Source organism: Prionailurus viverrinus, chromosome B4 (assembly GCF_022837055.1).
Source record: "Prionailurus viverrinus isolate Anna chromosome B4, UM_Priviv_1.0, whole genome shotgun sequence".
In the NCBI taxonomy this organism is placed as follows: domain Eukaryota; kingdom Metazoa; phylum Chordata; class Mammalia; order Carnivora; family Felidae; genus Prionailurus; species Prionailurus viverrinus.
In genome coordinates, this window is record NC_062567.1 from 75,374,109 (window position 1) to 75,400,916 (window position 26,808).

Genomic DNA, 26,808 nt, shown 5'->3' on the forward strand with positions numbered 1-26,808 from the left:
GAACCGAGACCTGGCCTCTAAGCATTATCATGCTGATGGGTTTTCAAAACTACATCTCTTAAAGAACATCCTCCTAGATCAAGGTCCTTGGGCTATTGTAATCCAAGCTGTTCTAATTCCTACTTAACTTGAGGAGGGCTTTGTTACCCAGGGCCTCCTGCCTAGAATGTTGTGGCTGCCAGCTGAATGGCTCTCTGCCTTTATGTCTAATGGTCCTTTTTCATCTTCATTTTGTGATGACCCTAGAGGTCATCTTGGTCCGGTGATATTCCGTCCGTGTCTATCCGAGTCCCAGGATCCTGGGGAAGTGTCTCAGGGAAGGAAGAAGTCCATCGGGCTGAGCTTCAACTAGAGGAGTTCCTGGTTTATCTGTGTCATATATTGGGGGCCACATAAGATCTTGTTTGAGACCAACCAGTTCTGTTTCTAAAAGAGAAAGAAGACAAGAAAAAGGAAAGAGGAAAGAGATGGAGGAAGGAAGGACGAAAACAGAGAAGGGAATGATGAGGGTGAGAAAGGACAAAAGGGCCAGCGAGAAGGAGAAAAGAAGAGAGGGGGGATGAGAGAGAGGAAGGGAGGGAAGCGGGGAAAGGAGTGGGAATCCCATGCCCAACTCGGTCGTGAATTGTGAACTCATTGACTTGCGCTTCTGCGGGAACGTAAGAGACACACTGCACATAGTAGCCCGGCGGCCAGTGCTGCTGCTTTTCTGCTGCAAAGATAATAATAATAGCAAATCCTTCTCACTGTATGCCAGGGTGTTCCAAGGCACTTTATATATATCTTAGCTCATTTAATTCAGCAGATTGAAGTAATGTACTCAGGTTCCCACAGTTAGCAGTGTCTGAGCTGGTATTTGCACCCAGGTATGTCTGGTTTCAGAGTCTATGCTTTTGATTGCTTCTCTGATAATAATTTAGTGATACAACGTATAGTGTAACACCTGCCATTTATTGAGGACTTGCCTTGTGCCAGGCACTGTGCTGCCTGCTTTACGTCCATCAACTCACGCAGTCAGTGGATGAGGATTACAGGACTCGTGTCGTCCTATAGCCTGTATAGTAAGTGTCATTTCAGATGAGGCAACAGAAGAACAGAGGAATCTGTAACTTGCCTGACATCACACGTTGTGAGTGTTGAAGCCAGTTGGACCAGGGAGTCAGACTCCAAAGGCCAAGCCCCTAACCAGAATGCTGTGCTCCCCAAATGGATGGATCACACTCTAATTTACAGCTAGATGTTGTTAACACCGAAATGACCCGGTATTTCCCATGCCTCCTCTTTGCCTTCAAGAGAAATGAAATGGAAGCGGGAGGACCGCACAGTTAGGACAGTCAGCACTCAAACCATCTTTCTTCTCGTGGTTCATAGCAGCGATTACCTTAATGACTCAGTGAGGAGGAGTAGTGGCTCTTTGAAACCCTCTTTGTTTGCTCAACGTGATCGAGGGCCGCCTTTGTTCTTTACTCACTACAGAACTGGAAGAGTCTCAGAGAAAGTGCCCACCGTGCTGGTATAAATTCGCCAATACTTTCCTCATCTGGGAGTGCCACCCCTACTGGATAAAACTGAAAGAGATTGTGAACTTGATCGTTATGGACCCTTTTGTGGACTTGGCCATCACCATCTGCATTGTCCTGAATACCCTGTTTATGGCAATGGAGCATCATCCTATGACACCACAATTTGAACACGTCTTGGCTGTAGGAAACCTGGTAAGATGGAACATTCTCTCCTGATTTTATGATCTGAACATGTTTTGCCTGTAGGACATCTTTTTCTGATACTGGAAGCTGGAGCTTAGTTGAAAAGAAAGTAATAGTTAATTGGAAGACAAATGCTTCCACATATGGCGCAGCCCCAGCCACTTCTGCTCACTGTTGTGATCCCGTGGCTGTTTCCTCTTTCTGCAGAACTTTCAAGACGTCATTTAGGAGCTGTTGGCAGAAACCCAGGCATGGTGACAGAATGGGAGGCATGGTGCAGTGGGTTGGTTTTGGCAACCTGAGCCAAGGACTTGGGGAGTTTTTTTCTCATTCCCTTTCTCACATTGCTGCCTGCGTGTTCCAGCACACCATTTCCCCTTTCACCTTCAGTAGCAGGCGCCACAAAGTATAGGGGAGCTGTTTTGGTGCATTAAACGCAACTATAAATTTGCCTGCACTGTCATACTTTAATTATCCATATGGGGCCCATCTCGGGGAAACTTTTAATTCCAGGCTGGTTTTCCCCTCCTGCCCAACTTCTGGGCTCTAGTCCAGTTTCTACCGTTAGTTGATCTGTGCCAGATTTACTTTCATGTTAGCTTAAGTCATATACTTAACTTATTACATTATTTAGAAGATAAGAATGAGTTGTTTGTTTTTTGTTTTTTAATAGGTGACACAGTGTATTCTAAAGTCAAATAGTTGTGATTTGGGGATTGTCTGTTTTATTTCTTTAGTCCAAAAATCAGGAGTTGATTGAATTTTGATAGATGGGAAAGAATTAGTTGGAAAGGATCCTCTAGATCTCCTGGGCTTCATTATTCCTTAGGAGTTTCACCACAAGCAAGTCAAATCTAATTGTTGCCATTTAACTTGAGTATGATCCCTGCCTGATGTCTGTCTGTCTGTGTCTCTCTCTGTCTCTCTGTCTCTGTCTCTCTGTCTCTCTCTCTCTCTCTCTCTCTCTCTCTCTCTCTCTCACACACACACACACACACACACACACACACACACACACAGTTTTTACATTAAGTCCAAATAAGCTATTAAAGTGTTATAAAATCATTTTGAGTTCTGATGATGAATACACATGTGACAAAGGAGACCCTTTATCTGGTTAGTCCTTGCAGCCCATCATGTTCCCTGGTACACATCCAAGATAATTCTGTGGTCTTTCCACTCTGCATGTCTGAGTTAGGGATCCTTGCATCAGGCTCTGCACTGGGCGTAGTGCCTGCTTAGGATTCTCTCTCTCTCCCTCTCCCTCTCTCTGTCCCTTCCCCGCTCGTGCTCCCTCCCTCTCCCTCTCTCTCTCTCCTCTCTCTCTCTCTCTCTCTCAAAATAAATAATAAAAGCAAATAAAATTTAAAAAATAAAAAAAAGCAATTCTTCATACCTCAAATAGTTACAATTTATTTTTACCCAAACCCCAAATATTGGCAGTACACTAGGTTGAAATAGCATGCTTGCCGACCTCTGTCATGGGCATTTCCCCCAGGCCTCTGGATGCCATTCATCCCATTGAAAGACAGCAATGTGTCATTGTTGATTTTCTCTTAGGAACCAGAGTTCCCACAGTATAAATATTCCATGGTCAGTTAGCCAGTGCTTACTGTTGAGCATTTCCCGTGTGTTCACCAGAACCAGTGGTGAATTCAGTCTCTATTTAGCATGTGAAGCAGGCTACCATTTCTATGTAGAGAAACCTTCCATGGGTTTATGCCGAGGGTAAAATGTATGTCAGGGATCGATTAGCTGCCCTCACTTAGAGTGATGTTCCCTCTGTAGATACTTAGCGCGCACTGTGAACTTTGATTTTTGCTTCGCTGGATCTCTTCAGGGAAGATTCTCTTTCAGTTTTAGAATACCGCATCTTCAATTTAGAAAAGCGGGAACCATGGAAAAGTACAGGGACGTAAAGCCTTGCGGGCCATGCATCCATTTTGATTTCTGTCACGCCATTCTGTTTTGTTATTGCTATACATTCATTGAGTCTCTTTCCCAACAGCATCTGTAATCTAAGTATTTTTCACTATTTTCAATTCTGTCTTCAGACTACATCTTCAGAGCTTTCCTTAAACTCCTTCGTTTGTAAAATTGGTAACCAGGTAGTTGCAAGGACTAATTTATTACGAGTTTAAAACCCATTACGTTAAACTCCTCCTCTAAAATCATAATATTCAGTAAGAGTGGGGTGTTACATGGTTAGCTTAGAATGAGGGTACAGCTCTTGTCGAGACTGGCATTGATGGGATTTTACTTTCTTACCACGTGTGATGTTATTAAGTCCTGTGGGAGGCCGAAGGCACTGGGAAACACAGGGTGCTCTGAAGGGTAGAAAAGTGGGAGTCAGGTAACTCAGGGAACAAGTCGTTCTCGTACCCAGTAAGCTCTCAATCCAGTTATTACGTCATTGATTATCACATTTAAAAAATCAAAAGGAAGCACGAAACTGTCCAGCAAGGATATATTCCTTGAGGATACATTCACCCAATAGAATTTTATGCAACTTCGTAGCAACATGGACTGAGTTGTGGTAAGTGAAAAACAAGACCCAAGGTATTATGTACTCTACGATTTTGCAATTCTGTCAAAATATACACACATTGGGGAAAAAAAAAACAAACAGAAAGGGAATACATAAAACTGATAGTTGTGTGCAAGATGGAGACTCTGGTTTTTTCCTGTATTTTGCACACTTGTGACAATGTTCTGTTGCTTTTACAATTTAAAATAAGAAACCCTGCAGCATGTGTCTAAGTTTGATAAGACACATAATATCAAATCAGGGATACTGTATTTTTTAATATAATTATAACTCAATTAATGATTTTTTTTTAAGGCAAATGTCCCAAGCACAAACATTCAAAATGACTGCTGACCCTTTAGAAGGAGTCCCCTATGTGGTATTCCTATTACTTAAAATCGTTTTGTTTTTTTAATGTTTATTTATTTTTGAGAGAGAGAGAGAGACAGAGTGCGAGCGGGAGAGGGACAGAAAGAGAGGGAGACACAGAATCTGAAACAGGCTCCAGGCTCCAAGCTGTCAGCACAGAGCCCGATGCGGGGCTCGAACTCACAAACTGTGAGATCGTGACCTGTGCTGAAGTTGGACCCTTAACTGACTGAGCCACCCAGGCACCCCTGCTTAAAATCGTTTTTTAAATGCATTCTTATACAGTGTAATTTGGGTGGTTCTGGCAATGACAATGTAAACATTGGGACTGAGTGCTTGATTCACGAGGGAGACAAGACTATCCTTTATCGTGTGGTATAGCCCTGGGACATTGAAGGATTGGTGTCCTCAGATGCACAATTTAGCAAGGCTGGGTCTTGAGGCTTCTTGGACATGTATTCAAAGATAATGATAAAGGCATTCTCTTTCTATGATTTCTTTTTCTTACCCCCTGCCTTCCCCCTCTTTAGGTTTTCACTGGAATTTTCACAGCGGAAATGTTCCTGAAGCTCATAGCCATGGATCCCTACTATTATTTCCAAGAAGGTTGGAACATTTTTGACGGATTTATTGTGTCCCTCAGTTTAATGGAACTGAGTCTAGCAGACGTGGAGGGGCTCTCGGTGCTGCGATCTTTCCGATTGGTATTCCATGTTTCTCCAACTTCTTTTTACATTTCCTGTCTTGTACCTACTAAAAAAATTTGCACAAGTTAGTCTGATGATTAAAAGAATCCTTAGCTATATTCCGCTCACAATTCCAGTTGGCGATTTATTGGCTTAGATACTAAAATCTTGAAAATTTTTCTGCTAAACGCCTAATATAGAAGTTAGTTTTTAATTTCAATTAACAAACAGAAATCCATTTTAGGAAGTTCCTCAGAAAATAATGGTTAATCTGACAGATGAAAAAGAAAGACTCTCAAGGACTATTCTGAGGTCTAAGTTGGATTTGGTAATAAATCTGTTTCTTCGTCTGAACTCTCCCCGAAATGGCGAGGATTTCTCCTTGTTCAGAGATGTGTCTCATTTCTTCTCTCATGGTGACCCCTTCCAGAAAATGAGAATGAAATAATAATTTTTAAAACTATGTTGAAATTAATGGTTGAACATTCAGGTTTTTTCCTTAACACTAGCTGAGAAAGATTCTGTAATATATTTGAAGAAGTTAATGTTAAAATTACTAAAATGACTCTGACAGAATAGTTAATGATGTCCTCGAAAGAGCTTCCCATAAGCATAGGCATAAGTGATGTCCTGATTAAGTCCCTTAAGAAGCTGAGTTACTTTGAGGGTATCCCACTCAAATAAAGCATCAGAACTGGGGGGCTTAGGTTTTTCTCTTCCCATTGGAAAAAATTACCTAAGCACCTGTAACTGAAAGGATTTCAGGTTTTTTCATCAGGATACTCAGCATATTTAAGAAGGAAGATTGGAATAAAATGGAACTTTTTTTTTTTAATTTTTTTTTCAACGTTTATTTATTTTTTGAGGGACAGAGAGAGACAGAGCATGAACGGGGGAGGGGCAGAGAGAGAGGGAGACACAGAATCGGAAACAGGCTCCAGGCTCTGAGCCCTCAGCCCAGAGCCCGACGCGGGGCTCGAACTCACGGACCGCGAGATCATGACCTGGCTGAAGTCGGACGCTTAACCGACTGCGCCACCCAGGCGCCCCTAAAATGGAACTATTTATAAAACAGAGGTCTCACTCAGTCCAGGTCACACATAGCATCTGCCCGGTTTCTGGAACCTCTGCTTACTAGTCTGTGGTTAGGATCCAGCCCACAGTAGACTTTTTGAAAATAGTTCTTATAATCTGGAATATGAGATGAAGGAATAAGAGTTAGAAGCCACCTTAGCACTAATATTCCTAATAATTAAAAAGCCAGTCAGAAAGGGAAAAAATGTGAATGACCCAGATAGTCACACAGAGAAACACCTGGTAGCTCTTGAGCTCTCAGATAAGACTCAAGCTTTGAAAGGAAAAAAAATGTTCCAATCAGCACAGTTGCCTTCTACCAGAATTCCCCTTATCTCATGTGTTAGTCATTAACTCATGATGTCTGGAAATGATCTCATTATTATCATTTCATTCATGGCCTTTCTTCATTATACTTCTCAGACTATTAGCTAAGACTTGTAAATCATTCCTTATAAAACACAGAAACTTCATGATTACAGATAACAGAAGTTCTGTCCTCTGAATTAATATCATGAGAGTCCGTTCTCATAAGATGTTTGATATATGTGGAACTGCCCCTACTCGGGTGTTGTGCTTTTCCTCCAAATTATTCCAAGTATATCACAAAGTTTCATATCAGCCATTGGTTATTTGTTATTTTTTGGCAGACAAAAAGAGAGATTTTAGAATTTTTAAATACGTGTTTTTTAAAAAGAGACAGATGACTTATTTCCACTGTGCCTACTATTTTGATCTTTTGCTTCACTAAAAATCACATTTTCCTTGATATGTTCCTTGAGAAGTCAAGGCAAAATCAGTAGGAAAAGGATATGTTCATGTATGGGTTTTTAAAAAGTGGACTGACCCAGGGACCAATACAGGGGGCTAGAGGCAGTATTCTTGGTTCCTAGCTCTAAATCTTTCACTTACTCTGAAGTTCTTCCGTTTTCCCCATCTATGCCTCATGTTCTCCCACTGTAGTCTAAAACAGAAAGTCCTGGGAACTTCCCAAGGGTGCTCAATAAATTGAAGCTGATCTTACTGACGTTATATGTTCTTATTTTAGCCATGTGGTAAGAAAATGGATTCAGTATCATCTGATTTTTGTTTGGGTTCTTTCCCCCTTAGCTCCGAGTGTTCAAACTGGCCAAATCCTGGCCCACCCTGAACATGCTGATCAAGATCATTGGAAATTCAGTGGGTGCCCTGGGCAACCTGACCCTGGTGCTGGCCATCATTGTCTTCATCTTCGCCGTGGTGGGGATGCAACTGTTTGGAAAGAGCTACAAAGAGTGTGTCTGCAAGATCAACCAGGACTGTCAGCTCCCTCGCTGGCACATGAATGACTTTTTCCATTCCTTCCTCATTGTCTTTCGAGTGTTGTGCGGGGAGTGGATCGAGACCATGTGGGACTGCATGGAAGTGGCAGGCCAGGCCATGTGCCTGATTGTCTTCATGATGGTCATGGTTATTGGCAACTTGGTGGTTAGTACTAACTTGTAGAATTTTTCGTTTTTTGCCCCGAGCATCTTACGCCAGTGGGCTTGGTCCTACTACATTCCATATCTGTGCTAGTTTTTATTCTTTCTTGGCCCAAGAACCCTAAGGTGCAAATGAAGGAAAGGAGACTGCTCCTGAGTCATAAGCCCCACAACCTGTCAACCCTTTTTCATAGTTGTGGAAACCAAACTCAGCAAAGTTAAGTGACTTTTCCAAAGTCACACAACTGGTAAATGTCAGGGCTTGTATTAGATCCTAGACTACAAAGTCTTTGCTCTTTCTACTCCAAAAGTTTCCCTCACTTAAATTAGAATTTCTCAGCTTGACACTGTTGACACTTTGGGTTAGATCATTCTTTGTTGTGGGATTGTCCCATAGATTGTCGATGTTTAGCAGCGTCCCTGACCTCTACCTTCCACTGGCCCGTAACGCCCCACCGCCTAAGCGGTGACAACCAAAAATGTCTCCAGACATTGCCAGCTGTCCCCTTGGAGGCAAAATTACCCTCCCCTGTGAACCACTGATCTAAAACAACTGAGGGTTTTATCTCACTTGTATAAATGGCAAGTCACGTTTTTGCCTTATTCTGATCTGTCTGCTGTCTTTTGCCTCTGTATATAGAATATTCACCAACAGAGATTTTGACACCATCTTTCTCCAAGAATGATCTGAGGACTAGCCGCAGTGAGGTCACTTTAGAGTATGTTAGAAATGCAGACGCTTAGGCCCCACCCCAGAACTACTGAATCAGAATCTGCATTTCTAACAAGTGATTTCCCCAGGTGATTCACCTGCTCACTAAAGTTTAAGAAGTACTGATCTTGCAGATCAGGCCCAATCCCACTCGCGAGTATAGAGCGAGAGGGACCGAAAGAAGGCAGACCCGCATGATCCCCCGTCGGCTCATCCAGAGCAGCTCTCCCTTCTTGTGCCACAGAGAAGCGTGCCAGTAGAGGCTTCCCGCTCAGCAGCCTCTGAACCAGCTGTGCCACCCTATTCCCTCCTATGACATGTGACAGCGGACACCATGGTGTGTCTGTAATCCCACCCTTTCCTCACTCCCGACCACCTTTCCCTCAGTCCTGCTCCCTCTGGCCTTCCCACTCCTTCAGTGAACTCAGCTGTTGCCTCCTGATACATAGTGGAATCCACATTTGTCAGTGCTGACCTCGCTGCCCTTTCTCCCTCCTCCTATTCTCAGTTGTCTCAACACCATCTCCCCGTGACTCTCTACAGATACCTGAGCACATGACCAAATCCAGTATTATTTCTGCTTCTGATGACACCTTTCCAGGTTCCCCTTTGCTCAGGCCTTCTGCCCACCTAGTCTCTAGGAATCTATAACTGTAAGTCTCTTCTGACTCTCTTCTCTCCCTTCCCAGTAATTATCTGATGCCTTTCATACATCTCTCTTCCTGGTATTTCCAAGATCTGACCCATCCTTTCCATTCCATTCCTGTAGCCCGTTCAATATTTCTAAAAGTCTGAAGATCACAGCCACCCAGGTTTCACTCATTAAAAAAGACTTGAGTCCCAGGCCCTACACCAGATCTCCTGAATCAGAATCTTTCAGGCGAGGCCAAGGAAATATGTATTTTTTCATGCATCCCACCCCAGGAGATTTTCATGCGTGCTAAGGTTTGAGATTACGATAGCCTAATCCAGACCCTTATTAACTCATACAAGTGACACTCTAACGCCTGGTCCGTCCCCACCCCCACTCCCGTATGTTGCTGGTAGGAATGGTTTGCTCAGATTTCTGTCATTTTTATTCCTTTACTCAAAGACCAGTAGGGGATCCAGTTAAATAAAATTCAGATCCCTCAGGCTGGCCTTCAAAGCCCCCTCCAAATCACCCCCATTTTACCAACGATATTCCTTTGTAATTCTACAAATGGCCCAAATAATTTGCATACATATAATTCATTTATTGTTTCCATCCCTCCCACTCTACACGTATTGTCATCTCCACCTAAAATGTATGCCTTACTCTTCTTCAGAAGTATGACAAAGTAAGGGCCAACTCTAAATCAAGAAGTGAACACCTCTCCCAATATTTAAAGTAAGTCTTAATAAAAATAAATTAATTAATCTTAATATCCAGTGTGGTAAAATAGGATATTCAAACATAAATAAAAGCTTGCATCTGAGGGCTGGACACTTAGATATCCAACAGAATGCAAAAGTCACCATCACTGTCTTATTAAAGTATTTTATTTTGATAAATGTTAGGAAACTAAGCTAGGCTCTCCAAACCTAGCTGTTTTTCTAATGTGGGTTCTGCAGGTGAATACATAGCATCTGTGCCCTCCTTGATCCTCCCAATAAGCCACGTCCATTTTTTTTCTTCTGTTTGGGGGAATTTTCTTCCAAAATGGATACAGCTTTTGCTTTTTCTGATTATAACAAAAGTCTTATATTTGGGGGTACATAGGTGTGTATGTAAAACTATAAAAGAACCAAGAGAAGAGGTGCTAAACTTGTATTACAATCAAAACGAAACAAACTGCCCACTTGGTGGAAAAGAGTAGGGAGGATCCTCAAAAAAGTAAAAAATAGATCTACCATATGATCCAGTAATTCTACTGTTGGGTATTTACCCAAAGAAAACAAAACACTAATTAGAAAAGATACCTTCACCCCTATGTTTATTGCAGCATTATTTACAATAGTCAAGATACAGAAATAACCCAAGTATCCATCCATAGATGAATGGATAAAGATGTCGTATTTGTATACAATGGAATATTACTCAGCCGTAAAAAGAGAATGAAATCTTGCCATTTGCAACAACATGGATGGAGCCAGAGAGGATTATGCTAAACGAAACAAGTCAGAGAAAGATAAATACCATTTAATTTCACTCATAGGTGGAATTTAAGAGACAAAACAAATGAACAGACGAGAAAACACAACACGCTCTTAAACAGAGACAACTGTTGCCGGCGGGGAGGTGGGGGGAATGGGTGAAATAAAGAGGATTGAGGGTACGCTTATTGTGATGAGCACTGAGTAACGTGTAGAATTGTTGAATAGTACACCTGCAACTAATATAATACTATGGTAATTACACTTCAGTAAAAAAAACTTTTTTAAATGCCCACTTAGTTGACATGAGCGTTTAAAACAGTAAGTGGGGCAAACCGAGCACAACAGAAACTCTTTGTGCCTGTCACATGAGTCTGTGGGCTTCCAGTCTGTAATCCTAGTCTAGTAGGTAACTTTACCTAATACCGTCTGCATTCACTCTCCTTTTCCCTAATGCCACTGGTACAGGTGCTGAACCTGTTTCTGGCCTTGCTCCTGAGCTCCTTCAGCGCAGACAATCTGGCAGCCACAGACGACGATGGGGAAATGAACAACCTACAGATCTCAGTAATCCGGATCAAGAAGGGGGTGGCTTGGGCCAAACTCAAAGTGCACGCCTTCATGCAGGCCCACTTTAAGCAGCGTGAGGCCGATGAAGTGAAGCCCCTGGACGAGCTGTATGAAAAGAAGGCCAACTGCATCGCCAACCACACCGGTGCAGACATCCACCGGAATGGTGACTTCCAGAAGAATGGCAATGGCACAACCAGTGGCATTGGCAGCAGCGTGGAGAAGTATATCATTGACGAGGACCACATGTCCTTCATCAACAATCCCAACTTGACCGTGCGGGTGCCCATTGCTGTGGGCGAGTCTGATTTTGAGAACCTCAACACAGAGGATGTGAGCAGCGAGTCGGATCCTGAAGGCAGCAAAGATGTAAGGTCCCAGCCTAAAACCCAACCTTGACTCCGTGTGAGAACCAGCAGGGTTCTGTCAGCTCCCAGGACTGGTTCGGATGTGGGCTTGGGAGAGAGATTGTGGAATGGCCAAGTAGGTTTGAGAACCAACCCTATTGCCCAGTGTCATTCTAGTCCTTCCCTAAGTGACCTAGGTCCCTGAGATGCTCCTAGATCTGTCTCCATTGCTGCTGGATCATCTTGGTCAGTGGCTGGAGCAAACCCTGGAGGACGTCCCTGCCATTAATCTGAGCTGTACCACTGAGACCAACCAATAGTCATGTTTTGTTGAGGGCAGATCACTGTAATTTGTGAGCGGCTTTAATGTTCTACCCAATCCTGACAAGTTTTGAGGGCCATCTGGTAATTGTGTGCCCCCCGTGAGCGAGATGATGCAGAGTCTGTAGTAAGAATTGGGAAGAATTCCAGCTGGTTCAGTCTGGAGCAGTCAGTGTGGAGTGGAAGCATCGCTGCAACGTTCTCCAGCTCTCTTTCCTTTGCAAATCTAGAAACTGGATGATACCAGCTCCTCTGAAGGAAGCACCATCGATATCAAACCTGAAGTAGAAGAAGTCCCAGTGGAACAGCCCGAGGAATACTTGGATCCAGACGCCTGCTTCACAGAAGGTGAAAGGGGGCAAGGGCAGCGGTGGGCATGTGGCACTTCGTGCTGGTCCCAGATTTCTGCCAGGGTCGGTGGTTGGGTAAGGGTGGGGACTCTGTGGCCATTTTCAAGAACTTTGTTCCCCGCTTCGTCATCTTGAGGGAGGTTGAGATTGTTTCCCTTGATTCTTACCTATTCTCAAGTTTCTGTTCTCAAGCACTGAATTGTCCATTTTCTCTCGGCACCAGCCCCAAAACTTCCATTAGAAAGGTATGTTCCGTCACGGCTGTGCGTGCCTCCTGATTCCCCTTTTCTCCTCCTTCTCACTTCTTCTTTATAGGACATCTTCCCAACTCCAGAGGGCCCTGCCCTGCTAGCCTTGCGGCATAGCCCCAGCCCTGCCACCCTCCATGTCTGAATCAGACATTCTGGTTCAGCCCCAGTACTCCCAGCTGTGTGGTAGGGGCCTGGGAGACCAGGGCCTGGGGCAGGGGGGCAGGTCTGGGCGGGGCTCGCTCCCACGGTCTGACCCACCTCTCCCGCTGGTGCCAGGTTGCGTCCAACGATTCAAATGCTGCCAGGTCAACATCGAAGAGGGGCTGGGCAAGTCTTGGTGGATCCTGCGGAAAACCTGCTTTCTCATTGTGGAGCACAACTGGTTTGAGACCTTCATCATCTTCATGATTCTGCTCAGCAGTGGTGCCCTGGTGAGTCCAGGGGAGAAGGCAGGGAGGGACGGGCTAGGGAAGGCTTCGTAGGGACTAGCGGACCAGACCGGAGGGGGCCCAGGCCCGGTTCCTCTGGGAGCACCGACGGCTATGGCCCCAAGGATAAGGGTCTGCCAGAGTGCTTTGGGCTGGTGTTTTGAGCCGTTGGGATTAGAATTCACTTGTCCACGTCTTCATCTTCTTTACACTCCGCACGATCCCTCTCACATCTAAGATCCCCTCTCTATCAGGATGAGAGCACAAACTGCCAAGTACCTTCACTGCTTCGTTTGCCCCATTCTGAGCGGCTTCCTAAAATGAACTTCCCCTTTTCACCTTACACCCCAACTATCTTGTTCTTGACTTTCCAGTCGCCCATCTTCCCTCACACCCAGCTGGATCTGGAGAACCCTGGCATTTGCAAATACTTGAAGGAGCCAGGTCTCTGGTATAAAGGATATTTATATTCCCGTTGCCGTAAATGCTCATCATTAATCCGGGACACACACAGGCTCCTCCCCTGCTGGAACTAATTATCTTGGCCTTTGCTTTCATTTTAGCTGGATTATAACTGTGGAGACCTGGACAGGGTCAGGTGTGAGAGAGCCATTTCCCAGTTGGGTAGATTTGAGGACAGTAAGGACTTAGAGACGCTACACATTTTCCTTCTTTGAGTTAAGGGAAAGCTGAAAAATATAGAACTTTGAAGTGCTTTGAAAGAAGGCAGGCACACGGCACCTGGGTGGCTCAGTCAGTTAAGCGTCCAACTTCGGCTCAGGTCATGATCTCACGGTTCGTGAGTTCGAGCCCTGCGTTGGGCCCTGTGCTGCCAGTGCAGAGCCTGCTTGAGATTCTCTCTCCCTCTCTCTCTGCCCCTCCCCCTACCTCTCTTTCTCTCTCTCAAAATAAACTGGAAGGAAAAAAAAAAAAAAAACATAGCAAAGTGAAGCCACAGCTAAAATGTCTGAGAAAAGACAAGAATGGGGTTAAAGTGGGACTTCAGAGGGAGGGCCTAGAGCCTCCAGTGACAGGAAGCTCAGTCTTGTACATCTCTCGTGTACTGGGTGACAGAATGGATCTCTGCACAGGGAGGTGAGGGGGACGTTGACACAGAAGCCTTTGAGGTTTTCATAGAGCATACAGGGTCTATTTATACCCAGACCCTGAAAAGGACTTTGGGCCCCTGACCACTGCCCCCACTGCCCCGTAAAGAAACTGGAATATCTGATGTCCTTGTGCCTCCGTGTTAGAAATGTATCTGCAGGCAGCCCGACTCTGTCCTTCCTTCCAGAACTGTCTGGAGCGGGACCTCCCGTTGCACGACACGGGACTTTTGTGCCACTTGTAGCTTTCTCTCGTGCTTCAGGACTCCCTCTTCCCCCTCTCCGCAGCCCACCACCCCACTCGTGGGAATGCTCATACCTTCATGTCAGGGAATTCCCTCGTTCAGGGCCTCCAGGGAGAAAGATTTTCTTCGTCTGGGCGTCTCCCAGCCCTGTGACCTTCCCCCTGTATCAGTGGCATCCAGGGCTGAAAGGAGAAAAGATTTTGTCATACAGACAGAGAGAGCATCGGCAAGGGCACAGAGAAGCCGGAACCCACATACGCTGCCCGAGGAAACCTAGAACGGGCGCGGCCACTCTGGAAAGCTGGTTGGCCGTCCCTCAAAACCTGACACCTCCGGTCCCCTGTCAGCCAGAAGTTCCACACCTGGGCCTTGTACCCTAGAGAAACGAAGACAGGTCCACATAAAAACTTAACGCATGCACGTTCACAGCAGCACAACGCACAATAGCCAGAAAGCAGACACACGGCGTCCATCAGTAATGAGGGTAGACAAAGCACGATAGAGCCACACCACGGGGTATTCTCCATCCACGACAAGAATTGCAGTCGTGACGCCTGCTGCAGCGCGGAGGACCTTGGAGGCCGCTGCGCGTGGCGTAAGAAGCCTGTCACCGAGGGCCACATATCGTATGACTCCGTCCACGTGAAGTGTCTGGAATGGGCAGATCTGAAGAGAGAAGGTAGCCTAGTGGCTGCTTGGACTAGCGGGAGACAGGGAGGCTGGAAGGTGGCGGCGGGAGGGTGTGGGGTTTCTTTTAAGAAGCCCCGTGGGGCCGGGCAGTGGGGCGAGAGAGACAGGAAGGCGATGACGAGGACGACAGGCTGGCCTCAGGCGGAGGAGCTGCCGGGGCAGTGGGGGGACTTCCGGTGTCACGTGCAGCCTTCAGACACATCAGGCAGCTGCTGCTTCTCTTTCAGGCCTTCGAGGACATCTACATTGAGCAGAGAAAGACCATCCGTACCATCCTGGAGTATGCCGACAAAGTCTTCACCTACATCTTCATCCTGGAGATGTTGCTCAAGTGGACGGCCTACGGCTTCGTCAAGTTCTTCACCAACGCCTGGTGCTGGCTGGACTTCCTCATCGTGGCTGTACGTGTCCTGCTTTCTACTTCCCACCCCTCCCAGCAGGAAAACAAAAACAGGGATGCTCCTCCCTCCAATGGCCACGGTTGCCTGGGGACGTAGATGTCGGACAGGAGGTAGACGTAGGTTTGGGTACAGTTCCTTTCAGGGCACTCAGATCTTAACTTGGGGAGAGGGAGCGCTGAAGCCCCTACGTTTGCTCCAGGGACTAACCACCCAGCTCTTTGCTCCGGTGGTTTGGCTTCAGAGGGTCAGAGATTAGGAATGGGGGGAGGAATCACTGGTGTCCGTGCCCCTTGCTGTTAGGCTGGGAACAGGAAGGTTCCTGCCCCACACCAGCAGGACGTCCTCTTTCTGGTGCCAGGAGAGGGGCGAGGATGAGGTGGGTGCTGCTGGGTTACAGGTCGGCGGGGTCGGGGGGAGGATCTCGGCAGGCTCTCCCACTCACCATTCCTATGGACGCTCCCGTCAACTCAAGGCTTGTACCAGACTCCTCTGAACCAGTCAGTCCATCCAGAAGAGACAGAGTTCACACCAGAATACCCCGCCCTCTTCCCACACGTTGCCATTTCCACAGTGGTGCTCAAACTTAAAAGAATCCTTTTTTCCTCCAGGTTCCAAGACCGTCTCTCCAAGGCTTGGTGGCCTCTGATCATCTGCAAGGCTTGGTGCCCATTACCTCCTGTGTTGTTTTTCAGGGTGGGAGCTGCATCATCTGTAACTATTTCTCACCCCCTCCTCCCCAGCCCTTGTTCCTTGTTGGCGCTTCTAACCATGATGAATGCTTCTTATTCTGTGTAATCACTGAAGCTCTTTTCTTCTAGCCAATCAGCATTTGAAAGAAAGGGTGAATGGGAATTTCAGGACCAGGGCCTATGGAGAATTCACTTCCTGCTGAGGGCTAAGTGCCAAGAAAGTGGAGTGTTTGGAGGCTGGCTTGGCACATTTAGAATATAGGTTTTCTCAGCTGTCTAGTAAACTACCTGTAGAGTGGCTCTGGGATCCACAATAGAGCAGCATGGAAGTCTCTCTCTCAGAAAGCAGGAGCCCAGCACTCGGCACCAGAGATCCCTGCTCTATAAACGCATTCCTGTTCCCACACGGTGTCTGCAGCTTCCGTGGCTAAGGACTCCTTCCAGGAGCTGTCACTCTGCTCCCATTTGCATTCCCTTTTCAGAAATCAAACCTTTGGGAAGATGCCCAAATGAGGTGAGGAAGTCACCCTCTGCCCTTGAAGGCAGCCAAGCAGGTACTGCCCCGGAGGGTGCCAACATGAGACCCCTTCCGATGGAAGGGTTCTTCCCCCCACAGACGGAAAGCTTAGGTTCTAAGAATTAAGGAAGCGGCTTGAGATACGGCCCAGAGAACTAAAGTGACACTGGGCCAGCTCTCTTTCCACAGAACAGGACCACTTGGAGTCAGGTGGGAACACCTGTGGGAGTCCTAGAAAGCCCCTTATCTTCTGGGCCTTCCGAGAATTCAGATAGATAATCCACTACCACACTTCCAATAGCCCTCAGGAAGCTGTGATTTAGAACAGATCTTCCCCACCACGACCTTTACCTCTTGCCTCTGCCCCAACCTGAGCTACTGATTCTCTTCTCTCTGGGGTGCACAACCCCAGAAGCCAAGGCTATTGATCAGGTGTCCCGCTTTCCTCTGGAACCCAAATAAGCTGGTAAAAGCATTGATGGTCCTGCACATCACCATTTATTTAGTAAGCACTCTTTTTTTTAATGTTTATTTATTTTAGAGAGAGTGAGAGACAGAGCGTGAATAGGGAAGGGGCAGAGAGAGAGGGAGACACAGAATGGGAAGCAGGCTGCAGGCGCCGAGCTGTCAGCACAGAGCCGGACGCGGGTCTCGAACTCACGAACCGCGAGATCATGACGTGAGTCGAAGTCGGACGCTCAACCAACTGAGCCACCCAGGCGCCCCTCCACTTAAAAAAAAATTTTTTTTTTAATATTTATTGATTTTAGAGAGAGTGAGAGAGCACACTTCTATCACTTTTTATACTGGGTGGCAGAGAAATGGACAGACATGTAGCCAATTGACAGCAGTCCATAAACTACCCAGCTTTAGGGAGTTGCCGGATTCTTACATTGCCCTGAGACCTGACAGCAGTTCCTGAGAACATCTCTGTACAAATGTAAGCCAAATACCATTCCCTGTGTAGAGTTGTCCCAGAAGCCAGAGTGGGTCACGAGGGGCAGGCAGGCGTGGCCCCCGCCTCTCAGGCACTCACACCAGCTCGCAGGACCACTCTGACCTCATTCCAGGCTTATGGGAATCCAGCATTCTGAGAACAAGGCTCTCTCAGGACCCTCCCATCTACTGACTTCTCTTGGGCAGGACGGCGCATTTAGTACCAAACGTTTATTGAATACACACAACGTCCAAAGCCTCCTGCCAGGTGCTGTGGAAGATACAGAGAGCAGAAGATATGACTGCTTCTCTCTAAGGGCCTGAAAACACAAATAACCACGCACGAAGCCACATGTGCTGAGTGGGAGCAGCCCCAGTCCATACTGTGGCTGCCCTGTTTGCCACTCCTGAGTTCGACTTGGAAATGCACAATGAGGCCCAGAGGACACCTGCACAGCTGGAACGATCAGGGTTTTTGCTGTCTAGTGCCTGTGGCATTCTAGAACATCCAGCAGACATAAATTTTAGGTCCTACTCTAGCACCATCTATGAGAGACTCTCTTCCTCCCATGTCATCCCCCAATGACTAGATGTCCGAATCTGTTACTCAACACTATGTCTGTGTCCCTAATGGAGTCTCATTCCTCTGTGTCGCTCCTTAAACCTGCTAAGAGTACTTTTTAGAATCACAGGGATAATCCGGACAACTTTCAAGGTTAATTCTCTTTGGTTATAAGCCATGTGAGTTCCCAAACAGAGATAGTATTTTATTTTGCTCAGGTCCTTGGCTGCACTGGAGATCTTGTCCGGTAGAAGAATTTTGTCATCTTTCCCCCAGGGAAATTTGCCACATCATATCCGGAGGCTAGCCAGCATATCAGTTCCAGGGATGGGAACTTTCAGAGACCACTCGTCCTGAATTCAGACTATTACAAACCTTCTCCATTTGAAAATGTCCACATCATTTGGAAAAAGTCACCCAGTGTCCCCTTTTTTTCCATTCCTGCAGCCACCCTGAATTTCTACTTCCCCTCAACTCCTTTCTTTTTTGCAGGTTTGATTCTTTCCTCAAAGTATACTTTCAGCAATGATCTGATTACCTCCAGTGAGAGTTGAACATGGGGACTCGAAGGATTGTCAGAGCACCCTCAGCAGCTAAGGAATAGTCCAGATAGGACCCTTGCTGACCCTGCCTTGGGAGATCTTAGCTAGATTAATCAGTTGAGCAGCACATCATCTCAGCACTGTTTGGAGCCAGCCTCCAGACTGGCATCTGTACCTCCATCCTTCTCCCCACCTCAGGCCTCTTTGTTATCAGAGTAACCACCCCCTTGAAGAGCCGGGGTCTTCCTGCCGTGTGTGGGGCCCAACGCCCCTCAAACCTCAGTGTTTTGCACTCTTTACGTGGCATAGTTTCTCAGGATGAGGTCGACTCAGGGGTATTTTGAACTCAAGACACTTGGCCGGGATGGGATAGCTCACCTTCAGATGTACCTGTTAAGGCCTAAGAATCTGGTGATTTTAGATTGTTTGGGGTTAAGAGTCGGCTGCACCTGGCAATAATTGGCAAAAGATACCTCCATGTAGATTCTTAGTGATAATGATAAATGGAGGCAAAATGATTGTTTGGTGCTACTGTGTTCTAGATAAAGCTTTTGAGGCCCTTGTTTTAGACAGAAATTGAACTGTGAACCACGTACCCTTCGAAGAACGTGAGGAAGTAGGCTTTAATAGTACCCAGATTTGCTTTGGGTACTGCCCAGGGCTCCAGGGAAGATCCCTACACAGATGGATTATGAGTCTGTGCATAGATAAAGGGCCACACCCCTTTTTAAAAACAAATCTTTGAGTCTGCTCACCCTTTCCCTCCCTAGGTCACTGACATCCTACTCCTGCCGCTTAATTATAAAAAAGAAAGGAAGAAGGAAGGAAGGAAGGAAGGAAGGAAGGAAGGAAGGAAGAAATTATTTTTAAAAGGGTTCTGTACAGTTCCGAGATCCAGAATGAAAGCCCTTGGCTAGAGAGAAAAATCAACAACCGAAACCCAGTTATCGTTTGTTTCCATTTTTCTCCTCTAACTCTGCTTTCACGTACCAATTTAGGCTGAGCAGGGCTGTAACCACCATTTCCCAGGAGAGGGAACTTAAGAATGATGGATGGGAACATCTGAACCTATCCCAGAATTGGGTGGTGCAGGACAAGGGAAAGACTATTCCAAGAAATGCAGAGGCCAGACATTTTAGCATTTGATCAGCTAAAGGTAGTTTCCTTTGGTGGGAGGTTGGGTCAGGCCTCCCAGTTCAGGCCTAGGCAGCCCTAGTATGCTTGGCATCCAGTGTTCCGGGACCACGTGGTAACAGCTCTGAGCTCCCTGGTAGAACACGGTGAGTTTGTCTCTGGAAGAGCAGGAGGGCGTTTGACCGTCACGACTGCAGGCCTGGAGACCTGCAGACTTCTCCCGAGCCCGGCAATTTAGTCAACTCCATATTATTCAGATTCCAACAGTCCTCTCTTGAGATAACTTCATTTTACCTGCCAGGGGGAGGGGTGAACTCTCTGTGGAGGAAGGGGCTCTGGCCTGGGAAGCAGGAGAGTGGGTCCCTCCCTGTTCCTGGCTCCAGAACTGCCCGTGTGACACTGGTGTATGGGTCTCAATTTCCTCACCCGTAAATGTTTTAAATTCTTCCAAGAATCCTACCAGCCATTTTTCTAATGATGAGAGCAGAAGATTGTCCGAGGCCAGTTCCTTTGGAGCTGTTCTGGAGAGAAAGAATGGGGATCACAAGGAAAAGCATGGGTTCAGTTTTCAGACCGCCAGCCTCCCCACCCCCTGCCCAAGGCCTCACAGCCGCGAAGGAGTCGTGGTTGTAGTTCAAAGATGGAGGGATTATTATAGTTGAAAGTGAGAGAGAAAAAAATTGCTTAAGTGAGTTCTCATGGGGCCAAAACTCTGTCTAGAAATCGCTTCCTTTGGTTCTTTTCGTCCCGGGAACTGCCAAGCCAGCCGTGGCGCTTACTGGACGTGTTTCCTTTGTTGATGTGGTAACTCGTCACGTTCTCCAGCAAATGGTTTCTCGCCAACCAGCAGCAAGAGAGCTTGTCCCTGTTGGAAATCCGCGGTGAATGAGCTGAGGCGGGGGCAGCTTGTGTGGAGTGTGTGTATTTATCTGTATTCTTTTCCATAGGTACCATTAAGTTTGTCTGGCTTAATTTAATGGCAACTTCTGGGAGCTGCAGAGGCTGTAAAGGGCGAGGGTAAGGTTTTTGTCATCTGTTCAGGCTCCTCTCCTTCCAATGGAACGTCCTCATTCCCCCTCTCCCTTCAGCCTCCTCCCTTTGCCAACCTGTATGTATGTTCTACTGCCTCCTCTCGAGTTTCTCTTCCCCTTGTGTTTTTTCTTCTGCCTCTCAACCTCCTTTCCTTTCAGGTCGTTTGAGTCCAAGTTGAAGTAGGCAGCTGGTGTTACCCACTCTCTCTACCTGGGGGGGGGGGGCCCAATCTGTGTAATCAGTGCTAGGGGCTTTATTCTAACACTCTGGAACCTCTTTTCTTTTTTCTTTTTTTTTTTTTTTCCTTTGTTTTGTTTTGTTTCCTTTTTTGTTTTTTGTTTTTCTCTTCTGTTTCCGTGTAGGTCTCTTTAGTCAGCCTTATAGCTAATGCCCTGGGCTACTCGGAACTAGGTGCCATAAAGTCCCTTAGGACCCTAAGAGCTTTGAGACCCTTAAGAGCCTTATCACGATTTGAAGGGATGAGGGTAAGAAACTAAGAGCAGCTGATCCTTCTGCATGCTGATGGAAACTGTTTACGCATGCTAGAACTGATCACATGGTGGGAAGATCATTCAGACACGAACTGTGATGCAGCTGCTGATTTGATCCTCCACTCTCTCCCCGCACCTGCCCTGTGCGAGGGGGTCGCATCAAGCTGCCTCATCACATTAATATGGGCCCCACCCCAACAATGTGCCATCGCAGAACATGTTAACGCTGGCTGTTCTCACTCGGCCTGGCTTACCTGTAGCACTCGGGGCGGCTTTCTGGGCTGTTGGTTTTAATAGGGAGAATCACCAGGTGCAAAGAAGGGGAATTGTAACCCACAGACCCACTGAAAAGCAGAGGCTGCAGGCAGGGTGAGTGCCATATAGGGGCATCAGCCAGGTGGGGACTGTGGCCTTGCAGTCGCTGAGAAAGCATCTGAGAAGGGGCTGGAAGGCATGACGGCAGGCCTGGAATTGGGAACGGAGCGGAATTTGGCATAGCCCTGGGAAAAGAAATGCTTTTCTTTCTATTCTGATTCCTCTTATTGCACCTTGTTGTTCTCAGCCCAGTCCCATAAGGACTGGCAGCCTCTGTCTGATAGCAAAGCTTTCCTCCTCACCCCCCCACCCCTCTGTCCACGCTCTGTGGTCCCCTATCCTGACACAGTCAAAAGGACAATCAGGTACGACACCAGATGACCATCAGCTAGTTCTCCTGAAATTTCTGCTATTCCTGCTTTGGTGATACTCCACCCGAATCCCAACAGGGCAAGGTGCTGTCACCCTGCCAACTTAGGAACGAGGCTCCCTCTTGCTGTCTCTCTTGGTTCAGAAACACTGCGCGTGCGTGTGCACGTGCACACGCACGCACACCTTAAAAAGTCAACTTCCTAAAATCAAGTGGGCAACTGGCTTTTGGTGGTGATAGTTGTCCTGTGGTAATCAGAGAGGTCTGTTATACTTAACGAGACCAAGAAAACTCGTTTCGATTCAGATGTTGAGTACATGCAGGAGAGCAAACCAGAGGATGTGTTTTTAAATGACGGAATCTCAAAATGTAGGAATAAAAATTAAATGGTTCCCGTGGTCCCCAGGGAGCAAGGCTAATTGGAGAAACTAGGTACCAGGACAGTGCTCCTCATCTGTGCGTTCCTCATCTGTGATCCCTGGCCACCGTTCCACAGAGCCACCCACGGTCGTCCAGGAAGGTGGAAATTTTGCTGCGATTTGGGGGTTTTATTCTGTTTGTTCAGTCAAATGCTTCTCACAACAAATTGTGTTTCTTCGGTAGCACAGTCACAGTGTGCTTTACTGGGTATAAGCTTTCTGCAGCCCGCCTGAAAGCATCCGCAGGGAGGTCAGTTCCACAGCCACACAGACTTACTTTAACTTAAAAAAACAAACCAGAGTTTGGGAGTGTCTTTCTCCCACCGATAAGAGAGATTTCAGAATGTGTGCAGTAAGGTCTTTGTTATGTTCAGGCCAGGTTTAGGGAGAGAGAGTATAGTTCGAAGTGTCCAAGTCTTCAGACATAGGATTGCAGTGCTCTCCCCTCCTCCCCTGCCTTCCCACTTTTTTTCAGAAAGGGCTGGTTACATTTTTTAAATAAGTCCCATCAGTTTCGTTAGAGTGTGGATAATCTGTTTCGGTGACCGGGATACTGAGGACCTGAAGAAGGCTGTTTGTTGCAGACAGTACTTGCCCCATGGCAGCCGAGCCCAGTAGCCTGTGCCCCTCCACAGCCCCCAGCAGTGATCCTGGGCCTCCTAAAACCAGACAGGTAATACCTGAAGGAAGCCCAAGAAAAAAAGTCCCCAACTGACCCTTGCTACTTTCTCCATCTGGATGCTCATCACTGCCAGTCCTAGCCCATGGCAGAAGTAGTCCGCGTTGACCAGCTGGTGCCAGTGCGCTCAGGAGGAATTTATTCCAATAATCTGGTCTCGGGAGCCCTTTTGCTGGCCACACCTCTTCCCTCTAGCCCCTCCCCCTTCCCTGGACTCACAGTTTTTATTCCTTCCAAACTTTCGGTTGCCAACCTTCAAGTCGTTTAGCAACCCAGAGGTCCAGAAGCGGTGATCAGAAGAGCAGAAAGTTTTCTTTGAAAAAGCATTTGAGAGTGCACCCTCTACCTCAAGGTTTTTTCGAGTAAGATAATTTGAGCAAAGACCAGTTTGAACCCAAAGCCAGGGTTTCCAACAATGAGTGTTCAGTATAAGGGCAGCTCTGATACAGGATCGTCATTTGGTTTGGTTGACCCCGGTCAGCCTCCAGCACTGTCCACCTCTGGTTGGGTGGCGGAGAGGGCTCGGGATCCCATCCTGCCCTGCAGTTTCCCGGCCCTTCTGCAGAAGAGTAACTGCAAGAAGAAAAGATTGAATCTGCCTGAGCTTATAGTAAGTGTCCCAGCGATAAACAGAGTTAGGTGTATACGTTTTATATGAAAGTTACTTTTCTATGGGGCCGTATGTTTTCCATTCTTCGGTGTGGGTTCTTCCATACCAACACTGAGAGATTATCCTTAGAGAGTAAGAAATCTTAAATAAGAAATCTTCTCAAACCAAATACCATCAGTGCAGGTGGGCTCCACTGTCACTGTGCTGCTCCAATGATCGGCTCAGACCTTCCTTTGGGAGGAAACATACAGCCCTAGCCTGTCCTGGGACAGTCTTTCCCCTCTCCTTCCTCAAACCAAACACCAGAAAATTGAAGCACTCGTGCTATTGGCAAAGGAATACTTAATGTAGTTCTTTGCTTTTCTCTCCTCCATAGTAATCTCCATTTAAAGACTGTGCTGTGCTACTAAATTTTTGAGGGTACATAATGCTATGAAACATGCATGCATTTTTGTTGATTGTCAGTACATAGTTGTCCATTAAAGCCATGTTCCCTCTGCCAGATATTAAAAGCCGTTTGACAGATTTTTATAGTATTTAATGAACAATAATGTTCTAGGCATTATGAGAAGACACCAATGCTGTAAGAATTAGTATCCGTAGGAATTTTTTTCGTCAGTCGAGTGAGATTTGAATCAATCATTAAGTATAAATTTCCATTGGAAAAAATAACTGTGCAGATTGCTAGAACCAAGCTTTGAGTAATGTTTCTGTTCCTAGTTTTTAACAATGAAGTCCGTCATAATTAAAAGCAATGTAGAATAACGTGGGAGTTATTAAGGACCCATTTATGAAGTGACTGCCCATGGAAACTTGAATTGTCATTTACATTTACCTATAGTGTGAGAGTTCAAGAAAGCGTGGTTTCTTGCCCTTTGGTTGCTGAGAATATCAGCACAAGGACAATTTTATGTGGAGCACAGTTCAACAGTTCCCACTACTAGCTAATGTCTACAGCCAGGAAGAATTATTAGTAAATTTCATCAACTGTTTACTATTCAATTCCTACAACTAATCTAAGAAGTTTTTCTTTGTTTATAATGAACAATTGAAAGTACATTTACATCGTGTAAATGGGTTTTATTGGATTTTATAGGATTTTTATGTCCTATGTATCCGAGAACAAGGCTCCATAAATACTTCCATCTATTGATTCTTTTAATCCGACCTATGAGTATAAAATCGGGAAGAGGTCACTTTGTTAATTAGCTAATTATTCTTCCCTGCTGTAACTATTACTGCATATTTAACTGTAACGCTTTGTAACTTTAACACTGTAGGACAGGTTAGACTGGGTTAAGATAGAAGACTTCGTAGAGGAGGTGGATTCAGAATTGAGATAAAATGCAGCATTTCTAGGTTGCAAATCTTTTGGGGCTACTTCCCTGCTGTACACTCATGATGGTCTAATAGGTCATGATCTCTCACCTAAGCTCTCTTGCAAAATGCTATCGCATAGACTTGAGCTTCTGAATTCTTGATAATCTACTCGCTTACTGTCCGAGAAATGATTATTCCGTTTATAGATCATCCTCCTCTTGCCTATTCATTCGCACATTTCATTGCTTTCTGGTGCTCCACCAAAGGGTGAGAGCAACTATAGAATGAGGTAAAATTCAGACCTGACCACCCGCCAACTTTGGTAACATAAATAAATAAATATGAATATCATTCTCCAAAATAACATTGGGGATTTTCCAGATTTCAGATATTCTGGCTTGCCTCCCTCAAAGTAACGAACAGTGGAAGGATCACCATTTTATACTAATGACAGAGCTATTAAATCTAAAAGAGATTTCTTGGTCTAAGAATTAAGAAATAACTACCTCTCAATCTAAAGGCCTTCATCTGTGAATTGGAGAAACACAAAGCTAACATTTTAATCCAAAGGAGAGTGACTCCTCGGTAGAATATCTTTGCCTTTTTTATATAGGACAGAACAGCTCTTCTCAGCCACACATTCCTGTGAGTGACATTGCAATGTAAGGCAAGAACAGAAGAGAAGGAAAACCCGAACCCAAGTCAAATAGAGCCCAGAGCTGCCCCCTGCCGTTCCTTCTGCAGCACAGCCCTTTTGGCCCTTTTGATGCTGTGCTTATTGGCAGAGTGCCCTTGCCTCTTCCCTGCTGATGCCGCAACATGGTGACACTTCTCACCTCCTTCTAACAAACATTAGAAAGCTGCGTTTATATCCACTGGTTTTATTTTAACTCCGTTTTAATTTTCCTAGGATATTAGAAAAAGAAAGACACATTCTTCCCATTTCAGGGTCGCCTTTCTGGGCCTTAGCAGTCCCGCTTAAGACAACAGCAAGTAAGAGTCAGGGCAGAATGAACACCAGCCTTGTTTTCTGTCCCAGCCTGCTGAAGTGCTATTTTTGGACGCCCCTCTGAACTCCCCTAGTGAAATCTGCCGCACAGTAGGAGTGTTGTCTAGTTAGTCTCACCCACAGTGTGAATCAAAATCAAAATTAAAAACAACCCAGAAACTTTGATTCCTGAAGAGTTTTTTCCCTTTGCTTTTTTTCATTCCTGAGCTTAACTGCAGTCAGTGATTTTTACCAATATGCTGGTTTTGGGGTTTCAAGAGCAGCGATCTAACCCAAAACTGTCCAGAAAACATAAGCCATTCCTATTTCGAATACATTGTGAAGAGTCGAGTCCGGCCCTGGATTGAGCAAAGAGAGATCAATCAGCATTAGCCAAACAGGGGTGACTCTTAGATTTCGAAGCCTACCAATTCAGGAAAAAAACTGAAGAAGAATAGTGAACCTTGAGTGAAAAATAGATCTGTTCAGATTTTATTTTATTCTGTTTGGTAGAGGGAATATAGCTTTTTTTTTTTTTCTTGAGCCTGCAAAATATGCATGCTCAGCTATTGCCTGAACTAAGATAACTGGCCTTGCATAAAAGAGACTTTATGTACCATTGACTGATTCCCTGCTAACCCCAAAGAGTAGTTCTCTGTGATTTTGAACAATTCTACCTTGTTTTGCAGAGGGGGAATGTCTGTTGAAAGGCAACTGGTGAGCTTGAAATCAGATTCCCCACGGGGGCATATTTTACAAGTTGGCAAGAAGGGAGACTAGACTGAGAAATAATTTTTTCCGTCCCAGGCCGGAGCCTGGGAGAGAAGACCTAGGTCAACTCGG

The 26,808-nt window shown here is 45.9% G+C and overlaps 1 protein-coding gene across 3 annotated transcripts in view; it reads left to right on the plus strand.

The window, feature by feature from the left end:
- Positions 1-26,808, plus strand: part of SCN8A (sodium voltage-gated channel alpha subunit 8) — a 120,156-nt gene that overhangs the window by 79,982 nt on the left and 13,366 nt on the right. For all 3 annotated transcript variants that reach the window (XM_047866856.1, XM_047866855.1, XM_047866857.1), the window contains 8 exons: positions 1,477-1,715; positions 5,133-5,306; positions 7,473-7,829; positions 11,121-11,591; positions 12,121-12,238; positions 12,768-12,922; positions 15,188-15,361; positions 21,136-21,258. In XM_047866856.1, the coding sequence (XP_047722812.1) occupies positions 1,477-1,715; positions 5,133-5,306; positions 7,473-7,829; positions 11,121-11,591; positions 12,121-12,238; positions 12,768-12,922; positions 15,188-15,361; positions 21,136-21,258 (1,811 nt within the window). The remainder of the gene's footprint in view (positions 1-1,476; positions 1,716-5,132; positions 5,307-7,472; positions 7,830-11,120; positions 11,592-12,120; positions 12,239-12,767; positions 12,923-15,187; positions 15,362-21,135; positions 21,259-26,808) is intronic.